At 40.1% G+C, this 22,835-nt stretch overlaps 1 protein-coding gene and 1 long non-coding RNA gene across 2 annotated transcripts in view; one reads left to right on the top strand and one right to left on the bottom strand.

The window, feature by feature from the left end:
* The window catches only part of LOC107599935 (uncharacterized), a 65,738-nt gene extending 45,757 nt beyond the window's left edge, over positions 1–19,981 (bottom strand). Inside the window, exons 1-2 of the long non-coding RNA XR_001610715.1 lie at positions 19,845–19,981; positions 19,560–19,656 (exon numbers count right to left, since the gene is read on the bottom strand). This is a non-coding gene — a long non-coding RNA (uncharacterized lncRNA). The remainder of the gene's footprint in view (positions 1–19,559; positions 19,657–19,844) is intronic.
* Positions 4,416–8,079, top strand: LOC107599934 (zinc finger protein 703). Its single transcript, XM_016291674.1, has 2 exons — positions 4,416–5,107; positions 5,782–8,079. Exons 1-2 carry the CDS (start codon positions 4,850–4,852, stop codon positions 7,291–7,293), a joined length of 1,770 nt encoding a protein of 589 aa, XP_016147160.1. The 5' UTR covers positions 4,416–4,849; the 3' UTR covers positions 7,294–8,079.
* Positions 19,982–22,835: the final 2,854 nt, after the last annotated feature.

Here is a 22,835-nt window from a genome sequence, read left to right on the forward strand (position 1 = left end):
AGTTCATTGTGTGTGTGTGTGTGTGTGCTTGTGTGCTTTGGTGCACATGACATGTTTGAAAGCTAAATAAAGATCTGTCATTAACTGTAGGGCATGTACATAATCACTCAGAGATAATCAGTGAGACAGGAAGATGAGTAGATCTGCCAGGCCCTTGATCACAGAGGCGACAAGAGAGACGAGCCATTAAGCCTGTGAGAGCACTCAACATCACCGATATCATGAAAAAATGGAAATAAGCTTTTACTGGGTATATAACTATTACTCAAGTCTAGTTCATCCATCTTATTGTACAATATTCCATTCTGTCACATGTGCATGTGGTTTCACACAAATATTTATCCTGTCATCACACCATCACTCACGTCTTTGGATCAGAGAGACTCAAGATGTTCAAGTCTGATTATACCAAAACACAGAGATGACTCATTAAATCAACCTGAGAAGCTCCCATTCTCTGAGGATTCTGGGAAGAGCCTTTTGTGCCATTTGTTCCCCCTGCGTGTGTTTTGTTGTGTGAGCTATTCACGCCGAACTAAATAAATCTTTATTCTGGGCTCTTGTTTTTGGCTCCATTTCGTGATACGTTCCTCGTTTGATAAGCTCTCTCTATCATCTCTTCCACACGCACAAACATTACTCTTAAAAATACTCCACCAAGTTTCACAGTGGAACAGTGCACTTTCAAATATCTGATCCTAAAAATCTCACAATCACTCCGAAGGATTGTGAGGTTTGTGAAAGCAAAGAGAGAAAGAGAGTGCTACGTTTTACAGTTCTCCAGGGTTGGTCTCACATGTCAGCTACACTCCATAAAGCTGTCCTGTCCCTCTTTTTTCACAGGATTATTATTTCTGGAGAACAGACCAGGCATGAGCAGCAGACTCCCTGCCTCTGGGCTCCCTTTTCATACCACTCACCTCATAAATCAGTCACAGGTAATTAAATGCAAGTGATTTGCATCCTTTTTGTTTGTTTGGTTTTGCCGTCTCTCAGTCTGTACCAAAGAGTGACAAACTGTTCTGTGCAAGTCAAGTATAAAAATATAACTTGAGAAATGCAAACACCAGTTTTGTTTTAGCAGACAAAACAAGGTATTTTAGTATTCATTAAATTAATTTTATTTTTGTACTTTAATCTTTTCTTTTTCCCATATTCATCTCCTTTGCTGTTTCGCATTAACATGAATGATGGCCTGCTATAAAATTCCGGTAGGTTTTCAGTAATCTGTTCTGAGTGACCTCCCATAAGAAACAGTGAGGGATGTGAGTGGGCTACGGTCAAGCAAGACGTCTAGCCTCTGCTTTTAGCCCTTTGTTTAGTCAAAGTTATGGTAAAGCCCTGTGCTTTGATACAGTCATGCATAGGCGAACGCCTTCGGGCTTAACAGGGATTGGTCAGACAGGCCTCTTAAAGGGGAGGCCTGCCCCTTAAAATCCACAACAGGAAATGACCATCCGTCATTTATACGTCAAAACAGCTGTTAGCAGCCCACTTCAAGGCCAGACTTGAAAGGAGCGGTTCCCCGTTGTTCCAGCCCGCCCTCAGTTCTCTCTCACTCTCTTTTTTTATTTTCCCTTCCTCCTCCTCTAGGGTGCCTTTAAACTCCCTCCATTCCACCCACACCTTTGCCCCCTGCCAAACTCACTTATCCTGAAAATGTATTTGTAAGGCAATCCATCTTAATTCTAAACCATTGGAATTCTAAGATTTGAGGTTTTAGTTTTTTTTTCTTCGCATTTTCAAGAAGGCAGTGATCCTTCATTTTCTTTGCAGTCCTAAGAATACAACAATGGTTACACCCTGTGATTATCTGGGTTTCTGACTAGTAACAATTTCTAGACAAACGGAAACATTCCAGACATCTCAACCAAACTTTACAGAGTGGCAACAGGGACGGATCGAAAGTAAAAGTAGGAGAAAAAAATGTCTACCCACATTAATATGCTCGTTGACAGGTTAGACCACACCGGTCATAACCTAAAGTATCTGTTTGTGTGGGGCAAAGACAACTGATCTGTTCAAAGGAAGCGATCGCGTCATATCTTAACCCTGAGCGCATCTGAATTTGAATGTTCCTGTAGTTTTTCAGATTTGCACAGGCATTACAGACTCCTGTATAGGTGGCAAGTGATGGATGACACTAATAATGACAAAGCAAACAGCAGGGCTGTTGACAGAAGGAGAGGTGACTTCATCCATCGCTGCTATCTCTCAATATACATGTGCACACACACACGTGCAGAACGTTAAATGGCTTTAGACGCCACGGGTAAAGAGATCCTTGTTTAACAACGGCAGATGCGCCTTTACGTTGATTCGACAATGTGTAGTTCCTGAATAAATAAGACAACGTGGGTTTAAAACCTAACAAACACTATATTTTGAGATGGATCTGTGTGTTGTGAGACAGAGTGACAGTTTAATTAACTTAACAGCATAGATTAGCAAGACAGAAATAACTGTTATGCATGATTGAGAGTGGTTTAATACTTTGCCACTCCAGTCAACTTTGATCGTCTGTAGGTACTTGTGAAAGTGTGGGAGGCTGTTTGTGTGTGTGCTGTATGTGGGATCTAAAATGACAGGTTGCTGACAAGCTTAAAACTCTTTCTGCCTCTGAAATGCAGTGTCCCGAGGCTTTCATTCCTCCCTGCACACCCTTATTAAATGAATATTCACCTCTGCCTCCCAGATACGCGAGACAAAGCCCTGTAAACACATGTTTGCCTGTGGCTCCTCCTCTCCCTAGGTCAACAGTTCATGCATTCTGTCTTTTTGTCATTTTTATTACACTAAGGCAGGCAACATCACCTTTCAAGAAGCTTCCCAGGTGCTCTTTGTTTTTAACCCCGAGAACAGCTCCAGAGATCAGGCCTTTCTCATCTCTCTGACTCACTTGACAGGTATTGCCATTCAGAGAAACATAAATATTCTCTCCAGTCCATATGTTTACAGCACTGTGCAAATGGGGGCAACTTTTATGCTGTCAGTTTGAAATATGGCTCATCCTAAGGACAATGCATTATCAATACATGACAGCTAAATCAAATTAAATAAATTCACACACACACATATGTGCAAGCTGTCATATCATATTTGATTGCACACAAAAGTCACAAACAATTTTGCCTATACAGGCAAGATTGCTTCGCAAACACGCTTGCCAAAATAATGTAATACAACTCGGTCCAATGTCTGAGGTTTAATAATACTGGGTATAAGCACTTACGAACAATCAAAGCCATTAAATATTCTGAACTTCAAAGTTACTTAGACACGAATTAGCACAGTCTCCCTGTAATAACCTCTGTCAGGCTTCATTTTTCAATGATTAAGCCAAATCATTGCATAATTAAGTTAGCTAAATTACTTCAATGGCAGAGTAACATGGGATATTGTAATAAAGTTATTAACATTCCAGAACTGGAGGCGCACACATAGGCATGTGTTGTTATTATGTATGAATGTATTGCTCAATATCATTTGACTTGTTTGACCTAAAAAAAGAAACTGCTACCACATTCTCGGCTTTTCCTTTTAACACAACACTCTATTATTACAGTTAAGCTTGTACGGTAAAACTTCATTGGCAGCATTAAATTAGAATTTTGTGTTTAAATGTGAAATACTCTTTAGACTATATTATTAATATAACATTTGGACCTTATGCAAAGACAAATTATAGTAGTATGAATGTCATTTTGAATTACATGTATAAATACATCGGAATTAGTTTACTTATTAATAAAAAAGTAGCAATGTTTGAAAAACTGTCAACTTAGTGATGAATCTATAATATCTTTCTCCACAAGGTGTTTCAATATTTATTCTTTAAAACTAACTATGCTTTACTCAGATTTAAAATGACTAGTAATCCAATAGTGACTATTCCAATACTCACTAATGTAAATTCGAGCTTATTAGTAGCCTACATATTTACTCAAATAAATATTTATAAATGAGCCAAAATCACAACAGATCCACAAAGAATTCAGTGGCAAAAATGGCCACTTTTACATTAACAAAGAACAGAATAAGAAAGGTACTTGAAGTGACTAGTAGCAAGGAATTAATTACTAGTGTAAAGTCTTCTCTAATTAAAGTTACTATTGCAATAAATAGTAAATACAAAATAAGATACTCTTAATTCAAGTCATACTTAATGAACTATTAATGTAGCCACTATTAACAAAACTAGAAAAGTAATCAAATAAATGGTAAAACGGCAAGTCAGAGTCTTTGCATGTTTTGACACGAGCAAGCACTTGGCCAGCGGGTCCGGAGCGAGGAGGACAGTCTCCGCCTCTGCTGTGCCTACCCACTTATTACTAATGCAGATGCAAGCGATTGGACGGCGGCGGAGCGCTTTGAAGTTCTCCCTCAGATCTTCATGAGCAGAGTGTATATGCGTACGGAGGCTGTAGAGCACACACTAGAGCGCGCACGGACCAACGGAATGCCATTATTTGACACCATATTTCCCAGTAGTTCTGTTGCATAGTTTCTTTATTTTTATTTTACGACAAGTATACAAGACTTCTCTTATTTCTCTTACAAGTCGTCGTTTGCCCGTAAAGGACTCGCGATCGTTTTGGGGTTCAAGGCAACACTGATTCGGTGACGGAACGATGTGGAGACGGAGTGTACGTTCTTCTTAGAGACTATAACAGCTCTTTCTCTGGACTACACGCAGAGCTGATGTTTCATCTGGATATTTAACTGCCAATAGAAAAGGATATAATGTCGTTTGGCTCTTTTTTGAAAACACTGGATATCTCTAAATGAAAACTGAAGGACACCCGCCCCGTCGCTGCCCTCGACAGGTCTCTGATCCGCCCCGATCCAGATGAGCGAACTGCCTCCTGGATTTGCAGTCAGTTCACGGAACCAGCAGACCCTTAAAAGTCGTTTTATTAACAACGATAGTTCGCCAACCTGTTTAAGACCCCAAACCGACTCGATCGCCTCACTGCTGTACCGTGATCCCGCGCGTCAGGAAAAAAGGCTCCCTATACGGATTCTCAAAATGTTGACCGCTCACACAAGTCACATACTTCACCCGGAGTATCTCCAGCCGCTCAGCTCCGCGCCAGTGAGCATCGAGGTACGAGTTACTCCTTTCTAATGCATCTGTTTCTTACTTCATTCTAATAAAAAATAACTATATTTTCACTCAGAAAACCTACTCGGTTGTCCGAGTTTGTGCGTTTCTGTGTGATGTTTCGTCTGCGTTTTATATCGTTTCTTAGTATTAGAGTTTATCTCGGGCGCCTCGAATTTAATTCGGATTCTGAATATGATTCAGCGCTGATTTGAATGGATAGTCCGGATCTGGATGCTGCACTATCTGGCAGTATTTTAAGGTTTCACATTTCCTGATCGCTACTGACGGGTTTTTACTGTACTTACATTTTTAAAGCTTATCTGACATTTAAATAAAGCAATAGATGTTCATAAAGTACACTGTGCAGTGTACGACTGTTTATTAAATAAAACACTGCACAGTGTACTTTGTGTGTTTAGGTGCTGCAAAAAGCGATTTATACCACCTAATATATTTAAAATGTGACTATACCACGGAAACATCTCAATTCGCATTTTAGGATGATGTCACAGTTTTAAACCTAATCTAAATATAAACAAAATGGTCTAATGTTTTGTGAAGAAATATGAGCAATGTTGCAATCATTCAGCACATTGTCTAGAATTGGTAATTTCTGTCAGTCCATGAGAAGAAAAATAAAGAGTTAACCGAAAATGTCTTTTTTGTTCCCATAGCTGGATGCTAAAAAGAGTCCCCTAGCATTGCTGGCCCAGACCTGCTCCCAGATCGGTAAACCAGATCCTCCTCCCTCCTCTAAACTGGGATCCCTCTCCTCCAGCAGCCATGGAGACAAGGACAGCCGCTCCACCAGCTCCAGCATGAAGCCTGCGGAGCATCAGAACCTAGATGACAAGTCTAGCTTTAAGCCTTACTCTAAAACTGGATCAGAATGTCGGAAGGATGGCGCTGGGATCAACAGCTCAGCAGATAAAGCGGGGTTCAGAGTGCCAAATAGCGGTTCTGCAGCTGTGACGTGCCCCTCTTTACCTCCTCATGCCTCCTCTCCACGGGCCAGCTCTCCTCCTCAGCAGACATCAGGACAGTCGCACACACACCGGCAGCCTCAGTCTCCTATATCACAGAAACCAACGCATCTACAAACCTCCCACATGGATTCCAAAGCTGCGGGTTTGGACCCAGGGAACGACAGCAGCAGCGGTGGCGATCGCAATGGGAAAAAAGATTCAGACCACAGTAAATCTGGAAGCCTGGACATTGCACAGATCGCCAACTCCAGTCACGCACGTGCTAGTGTGAACTCCAGCAGTGCCAGCTCCTCCAGCAGTCCTCAACCTGACAGTAAGTCTGACGCCCAACCCCCTCAGCCCAGCCTGGGCGCGGGCCACATCGCCCCAGTGTCTCCCTTCAAACCGGGCCACTCTGTGTTTCCCCTCCCATCCTCCACCATGGGCTACCACGGCTCCATTGTCGGGGCCTATACCGGCTATCCTTCTCAATTTGTGCCTGGGCTAGATCACGCTAAGTCTAGTTTAGTTGGTGCTGGGATGGGTGTTCCAGGAAAGCATCCCAGCTCCAGTCCTCTCACAGGGGCCTCGCCTCCCTCTTTCATGCAGGGTCTGTGCAGGGACCCATACTGCCTCACCTACCCCAGTGCACCCCATCTCGGGGGCAGCAACTGCTCTTCCTGCGTTCATGATCCATCATCTGCCCTAAAGACTGGGTTCCCTCTTATGTATCCCACCCATCACCTCCACTCCCTCCACCCCAGTTCTCTGTCCTCTAGCGCCACCTCGTCTCTGTCCCATCCTCTGTATACTTACGGTTTCATGCTGCCCAATGAAACGCTCCATCACGCCTGTAACTGGGTTTCAGTGGGTGGCCCGTGTGACAAACGCTTCGCCACCTCAGAGGAACTCTTGGCCCATTTGCGTACGCACACGGCTCTGCCAGGTGTGGATGGGAAGCTGCTCTCCGGCTACTCCTCTGCCGCTTCCTGCCACCTCCACCTGCCTCCTCCCAGCAGCCCAGGAGCCCTTCCCAGTTCCCTCTCCCTGCGTGGATCACCAGGCCTAGGTTTGGCACGGTATCACCCCTACGGAAAGGCACACTTGCCAGGAGCTCCATCCCTTCCTATGCACTCTCTCCCAGCCACAGCGCCCTACTATTCTCCCTATGCTCTATACGGCCAGAGACTGGGCTCAGCTTCAGCTCTTGGGTACCAGTGATTAAAAGACTTTGGACAGTGTAAAGATACTGGCATGAGCTCGCTGGAAAGCACAGAAACATGCAGGATTCCCCAAAAAAGAATGAAGCAAAAAAACATGGGATAGTTATATTCGCAATGAGGAATAAAATCTCATCTGCTTTGGATGACCGTTGCTTAATTAATGGTCACTCTAAATTTCAATTAGGATATTAGGGAACCCTTATGAACTTTAAGGTGGAGAGCTAATGAGAATGCCAGAACGCCATTTATTTTATCTGATCTTTTTTTTCAATTTACCAAAAGTGTGTATTTATTTTTCTCTTGAGCGCTTGACTTTTTGATTTCTATGGGACATTTACCGCCAAAATCTGTTCATTATCATTTTCACACAGGAGCATTATTTTCACAGTATGAACATGGTTGCTCCTTTCATACACTTTGTAATAATGCAATGTTTGCAACAACAGACTACAACATTGTCTCTCAGACATAAAATCTTTCTTTTAACGTCACTTTCTTTCATGCGTTAGATCTGTGCAACTAATTTTCTTTACTGGAGAACAGATGAGCATGACTCGGTCAACAGCTATCTTGTTCCTTATGATTTGGCGTTTATTTTGTACTGTACAGATCAAAGAATAAAACGGAAAAATGTGATATATTTTCTATTGTAGCTGATTCTGCAAGTTTGGGATGGAAGTGAAGAGGGGAAAAGAATTCAAATAAGAGTACTATGTTGTGATGGCAGCGCTATCCATTTAACAAAGTCTTATTTTGTGTAATAAATGATACTTGATTACATTTATAGAGGTGTTGATGTCCCTCGCTTCTCTTGCATATACGTTTCTTACACTCTTAATAACACGCATGCTTTGCCATATGTAATTTTGAGCAAAAGTTAGATAGTTAACAGTCACACTTTGAATAACTACACACTAATAAAAAAAAACTCAAATATAATATATATATATATATATATTAGGCCTTTCGTAAATGCACATTTAAACATTCACAGATTTATTTTTGTTTGGGTTGGTATTTTAAAAAAAAAAGAATTGCACTTTCACTTGAGCAACCAATCTTTGACTTTAGCTTTCTACACTACTGACAGTTTTGTTCCCTATTAGTTCAAGCTATTAACACAAAATAAGGTCCTCTGTCTGTTTACTGATCTGCTCGTAATGTGAAAGTGCAGTGTTAGTCACTGCTGCTTGTTTGTGCTTCTGCAGCATTGTGTAAAGAGCTGCCTCAGCACAAGGGAGTATTGGGTCTTAAATACAGCTCAATGATAGCCTGGTAATAACCCATGGGAGCCATGCACTCACTCCCAGTGCACTCTGATGGATTGCCTTGCTACACAAAGGGCAATAGATGACAATGGGAGGCTGTTCATAGAGAAATATTTATCAAATGCTTGACATGACCCCCAGGAGTGCAGTCCCCATTGTTTGACCCGAATGTGTTGTTTCCTGTGGTTCAGAAAGTCTTGCTTAATGCTGTGCTACAAAGAGGGTCAAGATTCAATGTTGTTGATGTGGTATTGCGTGACTATGTCAGGCTTAATGTCTCAAACAGAAGCGGCCAGTGTGTAAACTCTTCTTTAAAACCATTTTCCTCAAACAGGATGAGTGGAGATGCTCTTAAGCACTAAGATGACACACACACACACACACAGATTCTCAGTTCATTAGCACTTCAGACAGGAGAGGACGCAGCACAGGTGTCACTTGACAGGGCCATTAAATGAATAGATCACTCCACCGCCTCTGTTACCTCAGGCTATCCAGCAAGGACACAGCATACGGTTCCTCTTATGGGAAACCAGGAGGTCAAGACTAGAGGAGGAAGAGCTGAGATGAGAATAAACACTTGTGCTTTTTGTTTCTGAGTTCGCATTACCCAAATCTACAATTTAGCAAGGCACAACAACTCATTACTGTCACTGGGCAGAAAATGTATAAACTTCAGTGGAGAGTATCTAAACTGTAGTATTGCATTTTATTGACAAAGAGAAGTACAGATCTAAAAGTAAGGTTAAGTGCCAAGAGTCTATTTTAGAAATGGTCTTGAATGACTTCCTGTGAGACTCAGAGGAAGTTATTTAATGGAGTTATGGACTATTTGGGCACAGCCCAAGAGAATTAAAACTTCATAACATGGATTACATCTCCCCTAGTGGTGAAGTAATGCAACTCCAATAAACAATATGAAATCGTTGACAACAGTCAACAATTTGTGTTTTGTTAAAATGAGAAAATGCATAATATACCATGTTCTGAGCATGTAAACAGTGCTTTGATGAAGAATGGAAAAAGGGGATAAAAAAATTAGTTAAAGCAAGTACAGGAAGGTTAAATGGAGGGGAGGAATTTTTACATTTTGTCTGAAGGTGAGGGATTAATCCTGCCATCACCCCGTTCCCACTCGTTCGTCACATTCCTGCTCTATCCTTCTCTCTGTCTTTCTCCTCATCAATCTCTCCCTGCCATTTATCTTTCTCTCCCTCGTCTCCCGGGCTCCAGCTGAGTCAATATGCAGTCACTCTGTTTCTGTCGCCTGCTTGTGGAGGGGAGGGGAGTTGGATGGATGTGTGGGTGGGGGTGTGGAGTTAATTTAGTCCCTGACCAGTGTCTTCTCAGCAGGGCTACACCTGTTTGATTGATCTCTTTCTCCCTTTCTCTGCTGTCCCACTGCGACCCCCCCATTCCCAATGTGTCCAGTCAACTACTAAAGAGAGAAAGACTGTGAGTGAAAGAGAGAGAGAGTTGCAGCCCATCACAGCAGTGTCCCGGGCAGGCAGCCCGGCAGCCCCAGTGATTAATGACGACAGGGTGTGGAGCTGCTCCTCAATTAGCCGCCAAGTCCATAGCAACTCATGAGGCTGACAGCCACAACCTGAAAAAGAATGAGAGAGGGAGAGCGTTAGATCACCCCTCCCTCCCCGAATCTTTTTCTTGGGCTGTCTCTCTCTGTTTAGATCTCGTCTCTTGTCTCTTCACCTACACCCTCTTTTTCCCTTGGCTTCTCTCCTTTTACTTTCTTGTTGTCTCTTTGATTATGTTAGCCTAATGTAGACTCTCTCTCTCTCCCTTCGCAAACTTCCATATACATTACACTCTGTTAATTAACGCATGAGTACTCTGATGACTGTTTGTCACGGTGATGCAGACCAGACCACTCTCTTTCTCACACACACACACTCCTCAAGCTCATAAAGCAATCAATCACACGACTGCTGCTGCTTCATCACTAAAAAAAATCCATTGAGGACTTTCCACGGGACTCTTAATCACATAAACCGCATCACAACATAAAGCTCCAAATGCCAGCAACAAAAAAAAATGTGGCGGTGAGCACCTCTACCCAGTGATCTCTTAGCCATCCCATTTGTCTAGCGAAACTGTGTGCATGTGTGACGACAGCCTGACAACACAGGCAAACGAGTGTGTTGCAATTATGGCTAACCACTAATAATGCATTCCACCGCTACAGCTGGATTCCATTTGCAAACGCACTGGGGGAGCACAGCACCAATGTCACGAATGTTGTGCGCATGAAAAATTGTGCCTTGGCACCGGAACGGAGGGGTTAAGATTGATCCCAAGTCATGCCTGGAGTGACAGGACCTTTTCCTGCTCGGCATAGGAAAATGTTTCAGTTACCTCATGCTTCCTCTATAATATGATAGCGAGTGTACTCAACTGAGGGTTTTTTGTGCTTTTAGTCTATGTTTATTAGCACTGAGCTAATTTATTTATATAATTGCATTTATTTGATCAAAAACATGGTAAAAGTAATATTTAATATTCATAAAAGTTTTCTATTTTAATATATTTTAAAATACATAAATATGACAATGTGTTAAATTTATTCCTGTGATGGCAAAGCTGAATTTTTAGGCGCCAAAAAAATGTTTTATCCAATAAATAAAGCTCTCTAGAATGAGAATAGCACGAATCATAGTTCAAGGCAGGGACGTTAAAAAAAACTTTAAAAAAAAAAAAAAAAGATATTCCATTTGATATGTCCCAGTGGCCCAACTTCAACGAAAACGTCGACACAGGAAAACTTGCCTTCATCAAACCATTTCATGGGATCTTTTAAATGTATATGGCCTCTAATATAACTAGGAACACATACTATTAAGAATTCTAATTGTCATATTTTGAAGGACATCTGTAATAAATTCTGCAGCATGATGTAGTGACATCTGCTGGGGAATGTTTTCAGTTTCATTATGTAATTATTTTGATTCATTGCATGTTATGATTGGACATTATGTTCATTCTGTGCTTTGTGTGCACTTCAGTGTCAGTATATATAAATAGTATATATAATCAGCATATAATTTCAAACAACTAGCTACATTAATCCAGAATAATGTGCTTTAATAAAATTACTAGCATATTGTAATTTGTGAAAACCGCTATGAGGACATGTGGAATATGGAGAGCTTTGTAATAGTTTATTTTACCTGCTGCCCTCAGCCTCAAGCTTGGCATAACATTGTCCTAATGTTTAAATACTGCTGTCGTGCAGTCCGGCTTTAAGTGAACTGTATGACATAATTTATAAACTTCCAACAGGCAATGTTAGGTGCGAGCATGACACAACGATGTGTTAAACCCAAAGGTCAACCAATCCATTAAACACCATGTATTAAGCTGCCTTCTGACACACGCCGGGCACACAAAAAGAAATTTGACGGTGTTAAAAGTAAGGTGTAAAATACTTGTTTTCTCCCATTCACTATATATAGCACTACTATTAAAGGTTAAATACGAGTCCACACTCAAAACCTAAGGGCACAGAAAGGTATAGAAATCTGTCAGTTTTTGTTTAATCAAATATACAGAGATAAAAGTACTCTTTTCAACACCCTGCCATTTTTCTTCATAATGTGACAAGCCTGCACATACCACGCAGCTAAGTCACCAGATTTTCCTTCCGCCTATGTCGGGATATTTTATGGACGTCAGTGTGTGTACGTGTGTGTGTGTGTGTGTGTGTGTGTGTGTGTGTGTGTGTGTGTGTGTGTGGAAGCGAGCATGCACCGCAGAACAGCCAAGTTAATGTTATGAGAAGCGGCAGGGGTTTCTTAAGTAAGAGCAAAAGTTTTCCAGAGCAATGTGATTATTTTTTACTGACTCAACGCCCCCTCCCTCCCTTTTAGCAGCGGTGATGGTAACCACTCGGTGTCCTTGCCCTCTCTGTCTTCGTGGTAAGCTAACCCAGCTGTTCTCAATGCCATTTTGGGGAGAGGAAAAACCGAAGGCAGGAGAGGGACAGAGAGCGCAAGAGAGAGAGAGGAAAGCTGGCAGGGAAGCAAACAGACCTGATTATCCAAATACAGTCATTAAAGGGGAAATGTGTTTTTCAAGCTGTCAAGATGATTAATGAGGGAGAGCAAATCCTCACAAATGCTCTTGTTTAGTCTAACTGGCAGACATGATCCTGGCCACTGATTAATGGCAGTGCTGGTGCGTGAGGCCACCGCGAGGTGAGATGAGTGGGTGGGTTGGTGGGTGGTGGGGGTAGGTGTTAGGTAGTGGAAGGACGTGTAGTGTGGCAGAGATATAGAACGTCACAGGATGTTGCAGAGAGTGGGAGCGAGACAAGAGAAAGCACCTACTAGTCAACAGCAGTTTTATCTTTGCCACTTTTTAGAGGTTTAATGAGTTTAAACAACAACGCTGCATGGCTTCATCTCACAAATATGCTCATTAGATGTTTTTGGCCAAACTTGCGGCGGTAGAAAAAATACCATGCATGTGATTTATGGCATAAATAACCGTGGTAGTAATTATAGCATACAACAGACTTGCAGTGAAGTAACAGTCATTAAAGTTAGAAGGAAAGCAGATCCTGTCAGCGCTAAAGGGATCTCGGCATTGTTTTTAAGTAGTCAAATCAAATAGAACCCCATAACAGTGTTTGTGTGAGACATTGTGTGTGCGTGTGTGTGTCAGACAGCTGACCTTAGAAATGACTGATTTTCCTCCTAACAGGAGCTAAAGTGCTGATACCTGACCATTTCACTTTGCTGACCTTAAAGAGTGGCGGTTACAACATGCACACTGGTTAAGATTTCTGTGGCATAATGACACAGAGCACACAATCATTAGCCACTGTCTCATTGACAGTATTGGAAACCAATGGATCTGCAAGCTATTCATCAGGAACGCAGACAGGCTAACAATTCTTGTATGGACCGCAGAGCTATTGCTCTGTGCTGGGAGGTCCTCTTTAGACTCAATGGTTACAGTTTTTTTCAAACCACATGTTGGGTAGAAAATTAGCTTGCCACTAACCTACCAGTGTTGAACTTCTTTAGACTATTCCCACATCCAACTGACCACTGCTTTATTACTTGATATGTGTTTAATTGATAAAAAGTGGTAGTAAAGACATATTGTTAGAAACTATTTCTATTTTGAATATGCTGTTATTTTTTACTTTTTATTCATCAAAGATTCCAGAAAGGTTCCAAAAAAAATGCATTTGTCTAAATGCAAAAAAATTAAACAGTAAAATATAAAACCAAATATTTAAATGGTACAAGTGAAATTAGACATAAAACATTATGATGTAGCATATGAAAAAAAATTATATTTATGTTGAGATTTGTAAGATTACATTTAACAGTGATCCATCGACTGACATTAATGCAAGGAAAATGTATATACTCAATACAGAGCACCAATTATTTCAGTATAAAAATACCCAAAACAGATCTTGTGCAGCAGGAAACTTAACAACTTCTAACAGCTGCTGTCTTTATTTTTGTAATTATTTTGCTTCAGTTTTCAGGTCTCCTTATGACCTCTCTTCTTTGCTCATATCCACTCCCTGTACATTAATAAAATGGCTAACAGCTGTGAACCTCTCTTAACAGGACATAATGTGAAGCTGTACATCTCTCATTTCCTTCATGATAATGTTCTGTTCTCAGTTCCCATAAACCCCTCACTGTGCCTCCCTGGAATCACACATGCCACAAACACACACACACACACACACACACTGTACTTTTGTATATCTTCATACTAAGCAGTACAGCCCTATGGAAGACATTGAACAGACTGATCAGACCTGTAACACACTCACGCACGCAAACATACTAGACAACATTCATTAATCTGGCTTCTAATACTCAGAATAAACAGCTTCTATTAGTCAGAACTAAAACAGATGATGGCAAGAAGCACCTAAGCATGCTAAATTACCAGCTATCAGTATAAATGATGACATGAAAAATTAGAAAAGGGAATGAAGATTTAAAAGGCGGTCCCAAACTCTCCAGACGAACATATCCCTCAATATGTTCATGAGAAGATAAAACATGTCAGAGAGGGAGAATGATGACAAAAATAAGCTCAGAGAGAGAAAACAGACGGGCAAAAGGGAGTTAATGGAGGGCACGAATGGAAAGGCTGGGTGGAGAAGTCAACGTTCCTGAAGAGCTGAGAGTAGAACAGCTGTGTGTGTGTGTGAGGCCCTAGAAGCAAGCTCTGTTTGTGTGTGTCGAAGGGAGTAGTGATTAATGGCCCACAGGCCTTGTTTCTCTTGCTTCCTTCCTCAGCAACGATGTCACACACACACACCGTCACATGTCAGCCTAATGGACACGGGCAGACAGTGGCGGGAGCTGCCCGTCGTTCCAGACTCGCACGCACATTAAGAACATGCATGCATGTCAAAAATCCCATGTTTTTATTGAAAGAGAAACAAAACAAAAAGAGCACAAATTTCACTGTGTGGTTCGTGGCGAGAGAGCCAGCAGCGTTCGTTTTGTGCACTGATTATGCGCAAGAAAGAAAGAAAGAAAAGAACAGGAGAGAAAGACGTTGTGCGTCAGAGAAAAAAGGAGAATGTGCGGCTGAGAGAGAATTCAGTGTTTGCATGTGTGCCAGTTCCCAGCCCTGTCAGTGAGCTGTCAGAGCGTGATTTATGGTTGTGAGACTCACAGCAGTCCTTGCTGCCAGTTCAGTATTGTTACAACTGACATCTAATGAGGCCAGACGTGCTTTCAAGCACAGCACTTAACACAGGCCTCCATCTCCACCAGTCACAGGCCCTCTTTTCTCCTCCTCTCGCACTCCCATTTATTTTCTGCATCTGGGGTGGCAGACCAAGGAAAGGAGGAAAGACACTGTCTTGCTGCTAGAGCTTACAAAACGGAGAGCGCAGATGAACCTGCAGCCAGCAGGCTTTTTTCCATCCATCTCTCCCCCTCCCCTTGATACAAGCCTGCACAATGGCAAATTAAAGTAGAGCGAACCTTAATATACTGATGACTTTGCTTTGAAAGGCAATATCTCACCGTTTTTCTACGCCATTCAATTTTTCAACTGCTTAGTAATTGTTTGGAGGATAGTCTGCGCTCTGGTCTAATCATATTGGTGGCTGTGTCATTTTGAAAGGGAGGAGGAGTAATGCTGGATGAGAGCTCCTTGGCTTTGACTTTTTCCTGATCTTGGGTTTCTGCTCCGCTCCTCTTCGGGCTGCTAGCTTAGTCAGGACCCCTCGCAGTAATCATAAACAGAGCCGCTGGCAGCGGCACCCACGTACTGCGCTCCCTCCCTACACCCCCTGCTCCAGTTCCTTGTCAGACGTGATTAATGGCACACGGGCCCGGTGCGCTTTGCGTTGCCAGTTCCAGCGATGTTCCCTTGATACTTAATGAAGTCTGACAAACTTCTTTTCCCTCATTGTGTTCCAGTTATTTTTCCCCGCTCCAGTTAAGAGAAGCCCAATGTAGCTAAATTTGCCACCGCCGCACAAAAGCACAGGTCAAAGATTTCATATTTATTGCGCAGTCGAGGAGCGCAGCCTATAACACCGCTGGCAACGTCGGCTGTTTCTCAGGCAGCTCGTGTTGTTGTTCATACTTCAGATTTGAGTAGTTTTGATTGCAGTCATTAGACGTTCCACAACTTCAGTTCCAAGAACTAAAGGTCGCAGTGGCCTTACAGGACAAGGTCTGCGGTGTCTCAAACACATGCGCTGATTTTACTTACTGCCATCCAGTGGAAGATCTTGTAATATATATATTTTTTTGTTACTGTGCAAAGATCCGTGGCTTTTTTTCAGAAGAGGCAGAACATAGGAATATTACAAAATATAAGATTAAATAATGTGTAAATCACTAATTTTTCCTAAAGTAATGCAGTCCACTAGCAACAACGGCAGAAGAAAAAAACAGGTTTGGCTGATTAGCCTGTCAATGCAATGATGTCCACCTATCATGCTCGCAAACCAGCCTGAAATGGTAAAACTGGTGGAAACAGATGGACAAATTACAAAGAAAACAAGTTACACACGCAGACATCACCACTTCAGTCATGTCCAAATTGAAACTACGTAAAATGATTAACTGTGAGGAGCGAGACATTTTTAGCAAGCACACAACTTTCTTAAAATGTAAGATGAACATAATACTCGCTGATTAGCAGTTGGTAGCAGCAAAAAAAAAGTATGTGCTTACTGTTTTATTGTAAATACATATTAAGCAATGAGGGGGAAGAAATGTTTTGTTTTATTTTGATGCGTTTTAAAAAAAAAAATGCATATATCAATATTTAAAAAATAATAATATATATATATATATATATATATATATATATATATATATATATATATATATATATATATATATATATATATATATATATATATATATATATATATATACACATACAGGTGCATCTCAATAAATTAGAATGTCATGGAAAAGTTCATTTATTTCAGTAATTCAACTCAAATTGTGAAACTTGTGTAGTAAATAAATTCAATGCATACAGACTGAGGTAGTTTAAGTCTTTGTTTCTTTTAATTGTGATGATTTTGGCTCACATTTAACAAAAACCCACCAATTCACTATCTCAACCCCATTTCATTTAAAAAAATGTAACTCAGAAAAAAAGAAGCTTAAATATCCATATTTTACATGTCTTTAGCCTGCTGCATTGTAGAATACATTATGATTTGAAATTTAAATTAATTCAAAGGCAATCTAAACAGCATAATTAACATAATTACTATGCAAAAGAAATGCAAACCATGTTGTTGATGGTTAGTGTTGATAAAGAATCAGTAGCGTGGATAGGAGAGAACGTACACTTGGGAGAACAGAGCTGTGATATGTTACAAAACTTAAACAGGTATCATTTTAACAGAACACTACTGGTCTGCTACAAGAGCATCAAGGATATTTAAAAGAAAAAGAGAGAGAAACCAGCTTACAGAGCCACTGTGCTGTTTTGTTGCCTTCTCTCTAATGCATTTAGTCTCTGCGGTGAAGACTGAAGACTGTACTCTGTACCAGCAGGGGGCTCTGTTGTTGCAATTTAAAAGCAAAGCAAGTCAATACATAAGAATACATAAATAATAGGCTACATACCATCAATACATAAAAAGCGCTGCAGCATTTTCATGTAGTTTCTGCCATCTTGCAAAACACTTTGAGGCATAGTTCAGCTAGAATGGAAGTCATAACTAGTCTGGTGAGCAGAAATATCCTTTTCAAACTGTTCAATGCTAATACGTCAGTGTCATGCATAGAGCGGTCTTTAACCTGCTGTGCCTACCACACAAGTAAGCTGTAATTGTATCATGACATGTCCAATCAAATAAATCAAAGAGCCTTCACTTGAAGAAACTCTTTGCTAAGAAATTCATTACATGGTGAACACTTCTAACCTAACTTATCTATCTATCTAACCCTAACTCTGTGCAGAAGACAAGCCACCAGCCTGTATTAAAAGTATAATACTGAAAGCTAACAAACATGGAAACATTTGGTTTTCATTAGTGCAGTGTACAGTAGCTTGGACTAGTTTTTCCAGCCTCTTTGGAGACCCCCTTGTTGCAGTTATGAGATACATAGCAAATAAGAGAAAGTCACAACTGATAAATAAGTAGCAATTACGAGCTTGAAAACACAACGTCCATAACACATTGTATTCACTGGCACAAATATGCTGTGGTTACTGGGACACATTCAAGCATTGTGCTAAATCTACATATTTTTTTTAAATAAGTGCTTACCATCCTTACTGAATCAGGACCCATATTTTGCAACCCAACAATGATTTACTGTATTAAGTTATATCTGAAATATTCTGTCTACTGAGAACAAAGCATCACAAACAGGGCTGTACACAATTCACACTTAAAGTATTATCTCTATTTCAATTTATGAGTTGAAATTTACATTTATTTGGCCACACCTCACATGAAAATAGGTATTAAAGAAGTGGAATTTACTGCATGACAATTCAAAAAGAAATAGGTAATGGCATTGACCTGGTAAGTATTCTACTGCCCTGGTACATAAATACAATCTGTATCTATCTTCATCAAAAATCTATTTAGTTGAAGACATAATATAACTATAAAAAGTGATCTTGATCTTGTTTACTGCACATTACTATATCACAATAAATCACATTGTCAATTTACCACCCTTGTCTGAACTACAAGCATGTCACAGGAATACTATACCTTTTTTCTTTTTTTTTGAAATGGTGAACATTCCCATACCAGTAGATTAACCAGTAGAAAACAAGAAACTAACTATGCTGCCATTTACTGCATGTTCTTGAATGTTGAGGAAAGTCTCTACCAGCAGAGGGCGCTCTTGCTACAGAAAGGTTTATATATTACTTTCTTTCTTTTACCACCTTTGTAATTGTGATTATTTTAAAAATATGTAAGTGATATATGATAAGAAATATGTTCCAAGCTAGTTAACAGGAATGCTTTTTTATCTCGAGATAAGAGAAACTATTAATAGGGGGGGAAACACTGTACAACACTACAAGCAATGCCTTCTAATTCTGCAAATAGGAAAAATAAACAAAGACAGGGTTCTCAACCAGTCAAGCATAGCATTTTCACTTCAACTCCATCAGCTGCACTTTTTAATAAAGCAAAAGCAACAATGCAACTCCATATCATTCCTGGACTCATTGCTGACATGCACCATGATCAAATTATGTTCAAGACATATAATCAAAGCAAATGCTGTAAGAAATGACTTGAATAACATCTGATAACCATGAAGTTGGCTGATAGAACTAGAAGCTGCTTAGAACAGCAGTGGAATGGCAAAGCCAAGCACATGACTCAGAATGACTCTCTAACAAGCACACACAGCATGTACTGACCTCTCATATTTACAGCTCAAACTTCAAAGCCAAGCTAAGTGGCGTTGTGTCAATGTCTAGGCGCATTACCAACACGCACTGGTGGGTTTTGTGTTGTGCATACACTGTACAGTACCTTGCTTTACTTGTTTCATCAGATCTTGAAATAACATACACGTATATACCCCAGCTTGAAGCTGTTAAGACAGCTTGGGCCTGTATATCATGAGTGTCTGAAAGAATGTATATTCTTACATATAATAAATACTAACCCTCAGCACCTGAGTCTTATATTATATATAGTATATTTGATTATTAATATTTATTTTATTTATGTTATAATTGAAACAGAATTGAAAAATGTAAACCTTTTCCGTGGCCAAACGGTTTGTACTATTTCACTGACGACAAAATTACTAACCTGGCCTCAGTACTTTCAAGACGCTGTCCTTTTTTGTTTTAACGCAGCAGTCACATATTGTGTCTTTGACAACTACAGTTACTTTTAAAGCATCAAGTGGAAGATGACAAGCGCTGAATGACTTCAATAACCACTCTTCACAGACTTCTCAGAAAAATCGTCATTTGGCGTTGTTTACCATCTCTAGCTCCGCCACGAGCGCCAAACAGTCAGCGCGTGATCACCTCAACGAGCGCGCACACTTTGCAGGCCTAGAAGTGTCTCTTTTCACTTGAAATGGTGTTTCCCAACCTTTTTTTCAGTCGCGGCACCCTTTGGAAATTTTAACAAACTTGTGGCACCCTACAAAATTAATTTTGACACAATATTTAAATTTCTATCTTCGATATGATCATTTGAAAAGTATAGATATTCGGTACAACAGGGAAGAACTGCAGAATATAATGTCATACAGATATTTTTAATATTATTAAAAAATTCTGTCCATCAATGGTGGCAATCAGTAGGCTAATTTCTAATGAAAATACCTATTTATATGACAGATTTTAATGTAGGCTTTTATACACATGTAAACATTATTTAATTACCATTATAACTAGCTATCTCACAAATTTTTGCTCACTCAGTGTTTTTTCAATTTTACAGTGGGGTAATTGTGGTGCAGTAGCACGAGAGCTTGATTTCAAACTTTGAACTGAATAAAAAATGACAAGTAAGCAGTCAGTAATAAAATAAGAACAAATAAAGAAATTAATAATGGTAGCACAAATAAAAAATAACGACAGGCCTTCGAATTAAATAAATTGCTTTTTAGTTTTTCAGGTAGATCTAACAGTAGGGTTAAGATATTTAACTTTTTTTTCTTTCTTTTTTTACCAATTATCCAAATAATGTTTAGTCCTAGAAAGCTATTATTATCAGAAAACATGAGCATAACTGTCACGAATCCGGTCCATGAACTTCCATCTGCTAGCCATCAGAGGTCACCCTTTCCAATTTCATTGACTCTCGCACTACACACTGTTGCACATCACCCCGGACTACATATCCCATCATTCATTGCCCTGATTGCACTCAGCACGGATTGCACACAGCTGTTAACAATGATTGCACCCAGCTGTTTCATATCAGTCCCTCACTATTTAACACTCACTCTGATCCCTTCCCTCCGCCGAGTGTTGTTTAGCATTTATCAGTTTGATAGCTACACTACAGAGCCCTCATTAGCAGTCTAGTCTAGCCTAGCCTAGCCTAGCCTAGCCTAGCCTAGCCTAGCCTAGCCTAGCCTGTGTTCTCGGTTTTTGATCTTCGCCTGTTTTCCTGGATTTATCCCTTTAGTCTTGTCCCTTTTGATTCTGTCTGCCGATCGTCGATCTATGCTAGCCCTAGGACTATTCTTGTGTTTTGCTCGCCATATACCTGTCTGCCTTTATCTGACCCATGCCTGTTTCATGACCACGTCTCTGTCTTCTAAATAAAAGCTTGCATATGGATCTGCACGTCTCACGTCTTGTCAGCCCCGTAACAGAAACATAGCGGTTAGCATATCAATGAATGAGAAGGCAGCGTTACCAGAGTTGCCCATATACCACACCATGTTGCAACACAGTAGGGCTATTGCAGACAGAAACAATACTGTACTACATCAATGTTTCCTGTCGGCTCAATGTTTGAGTGGACTTCGCTGTTCCGATGAGCATGAACGGTATACTAGTGGAGCGACTGAGCGGAGCGCACACATAGAGCGGGATAGTGAAACCTGAGCGGTGAACTCATTTTCGGCAGCCGGAATTTCGGTGCATCTCTAATTATTGACGAAATCAGAAATGGATATTATATAATAGATGTTTTTTGAACATTTCAGCAATTTAAAAATATTAAAAAATTATTTTTAACACGGCACCCCGGTTGGGAAACACTGGTCTAGACAGAGCACCAATTCAACTTTTTTGGATGCCAACTGCCATTAAACACCAAGGAAGAAGAAATGGCGTCCTAAAACCGCGCTCGTGTGGAAATTTTGGAAAACCAACAAGACGCAGCACAACTTTAAAAGAAGTCCATCTAGTGCATGTTTACACAAGAATTAATAAAGAAATTTACTTTCATGAATTTAAGGACGAAATGATAATTTAAAAAAATTAGGAGTATAGGTATAAATTTGTCTTCACGTGTGAATTTTGTAAAATAAAAAGGTAAAAGAATAGCTATGGTACACAAAAATACATAGATTTTTTTCAGTCGAACAATGACCTTGAGCAAGCAAGTGCAATACAAGCAAGTAGGTTAGATGTATAAAGTTCAGTAATAGTACTTTTCATGTGGCCATTAACTATAATTAACATTATAATGCTTGTGAAATTCTTAAACCATGTTTGAAGAAACTAGTCAGAGACAGCCCAAACTCCTTTAGCTCAGGACAATTTAAGTGGGAAGCATGGTTTAATCTACAAGAGCAGCAAACCAGTACTAAGGATTTGCACCAACATAATTTTTAGTAACAGGTTATAACCATTACAGGCTATATTTTATTTACTAATATGGTACAGTATTCTGGAGAGAGAGAAAAAACTTTGGTAGTGTTGTCATGGTCAAACATTTGATTTGACAGTCTATTTCCTAACGTTCTTAATTTAAAAACGCTTATGAGTTACACAGCACAATTCAGTAGAATGAGGCCATGGCTTCAGAGTCTAAACTTTAACAATGCTCCTCAGAACAAAACTATTGCATCACCCTTTGGTTTTTACCACATTTGGGTCTTCTTGCAAACCATGAGATTTACATTTAGTCATTTTGCAGAAGCTTTTATCCAAAGCGACTTACAATTGGGGGATACATAAAGCTATTTTTCTTAAAGAGGCAAACAGATACAGGAAGTGCTTGTAATACCAAGTTTCTAGGCATTGTTCAAATAAGTACAAGCTAGAAAGAGAAGGAATAAGTAAAGAGATAGAATCTTTTTTTTTTTTTTTTAAATGAAGTCAAGTA

This window comes from Sinocyclocheilus grahami, unplaced genomic scaffold, assembly GCF_001515645.1.
Source record: "Sinocyclocheilus grahami isolate Dianchi unplaced genomic scaffold, SAMN03320097.WGS_v1.1 scaffold275.1, whole genome shotgun sequence".
NCBI classification, from domain to species: domain Eukaryota; kingdom Metazoa; phylum Chordata; class Actinopteri; order Cypriniformes; family Cyprinidae; genus Sinocyclocheilus; species Sinocyclocheilus grahami.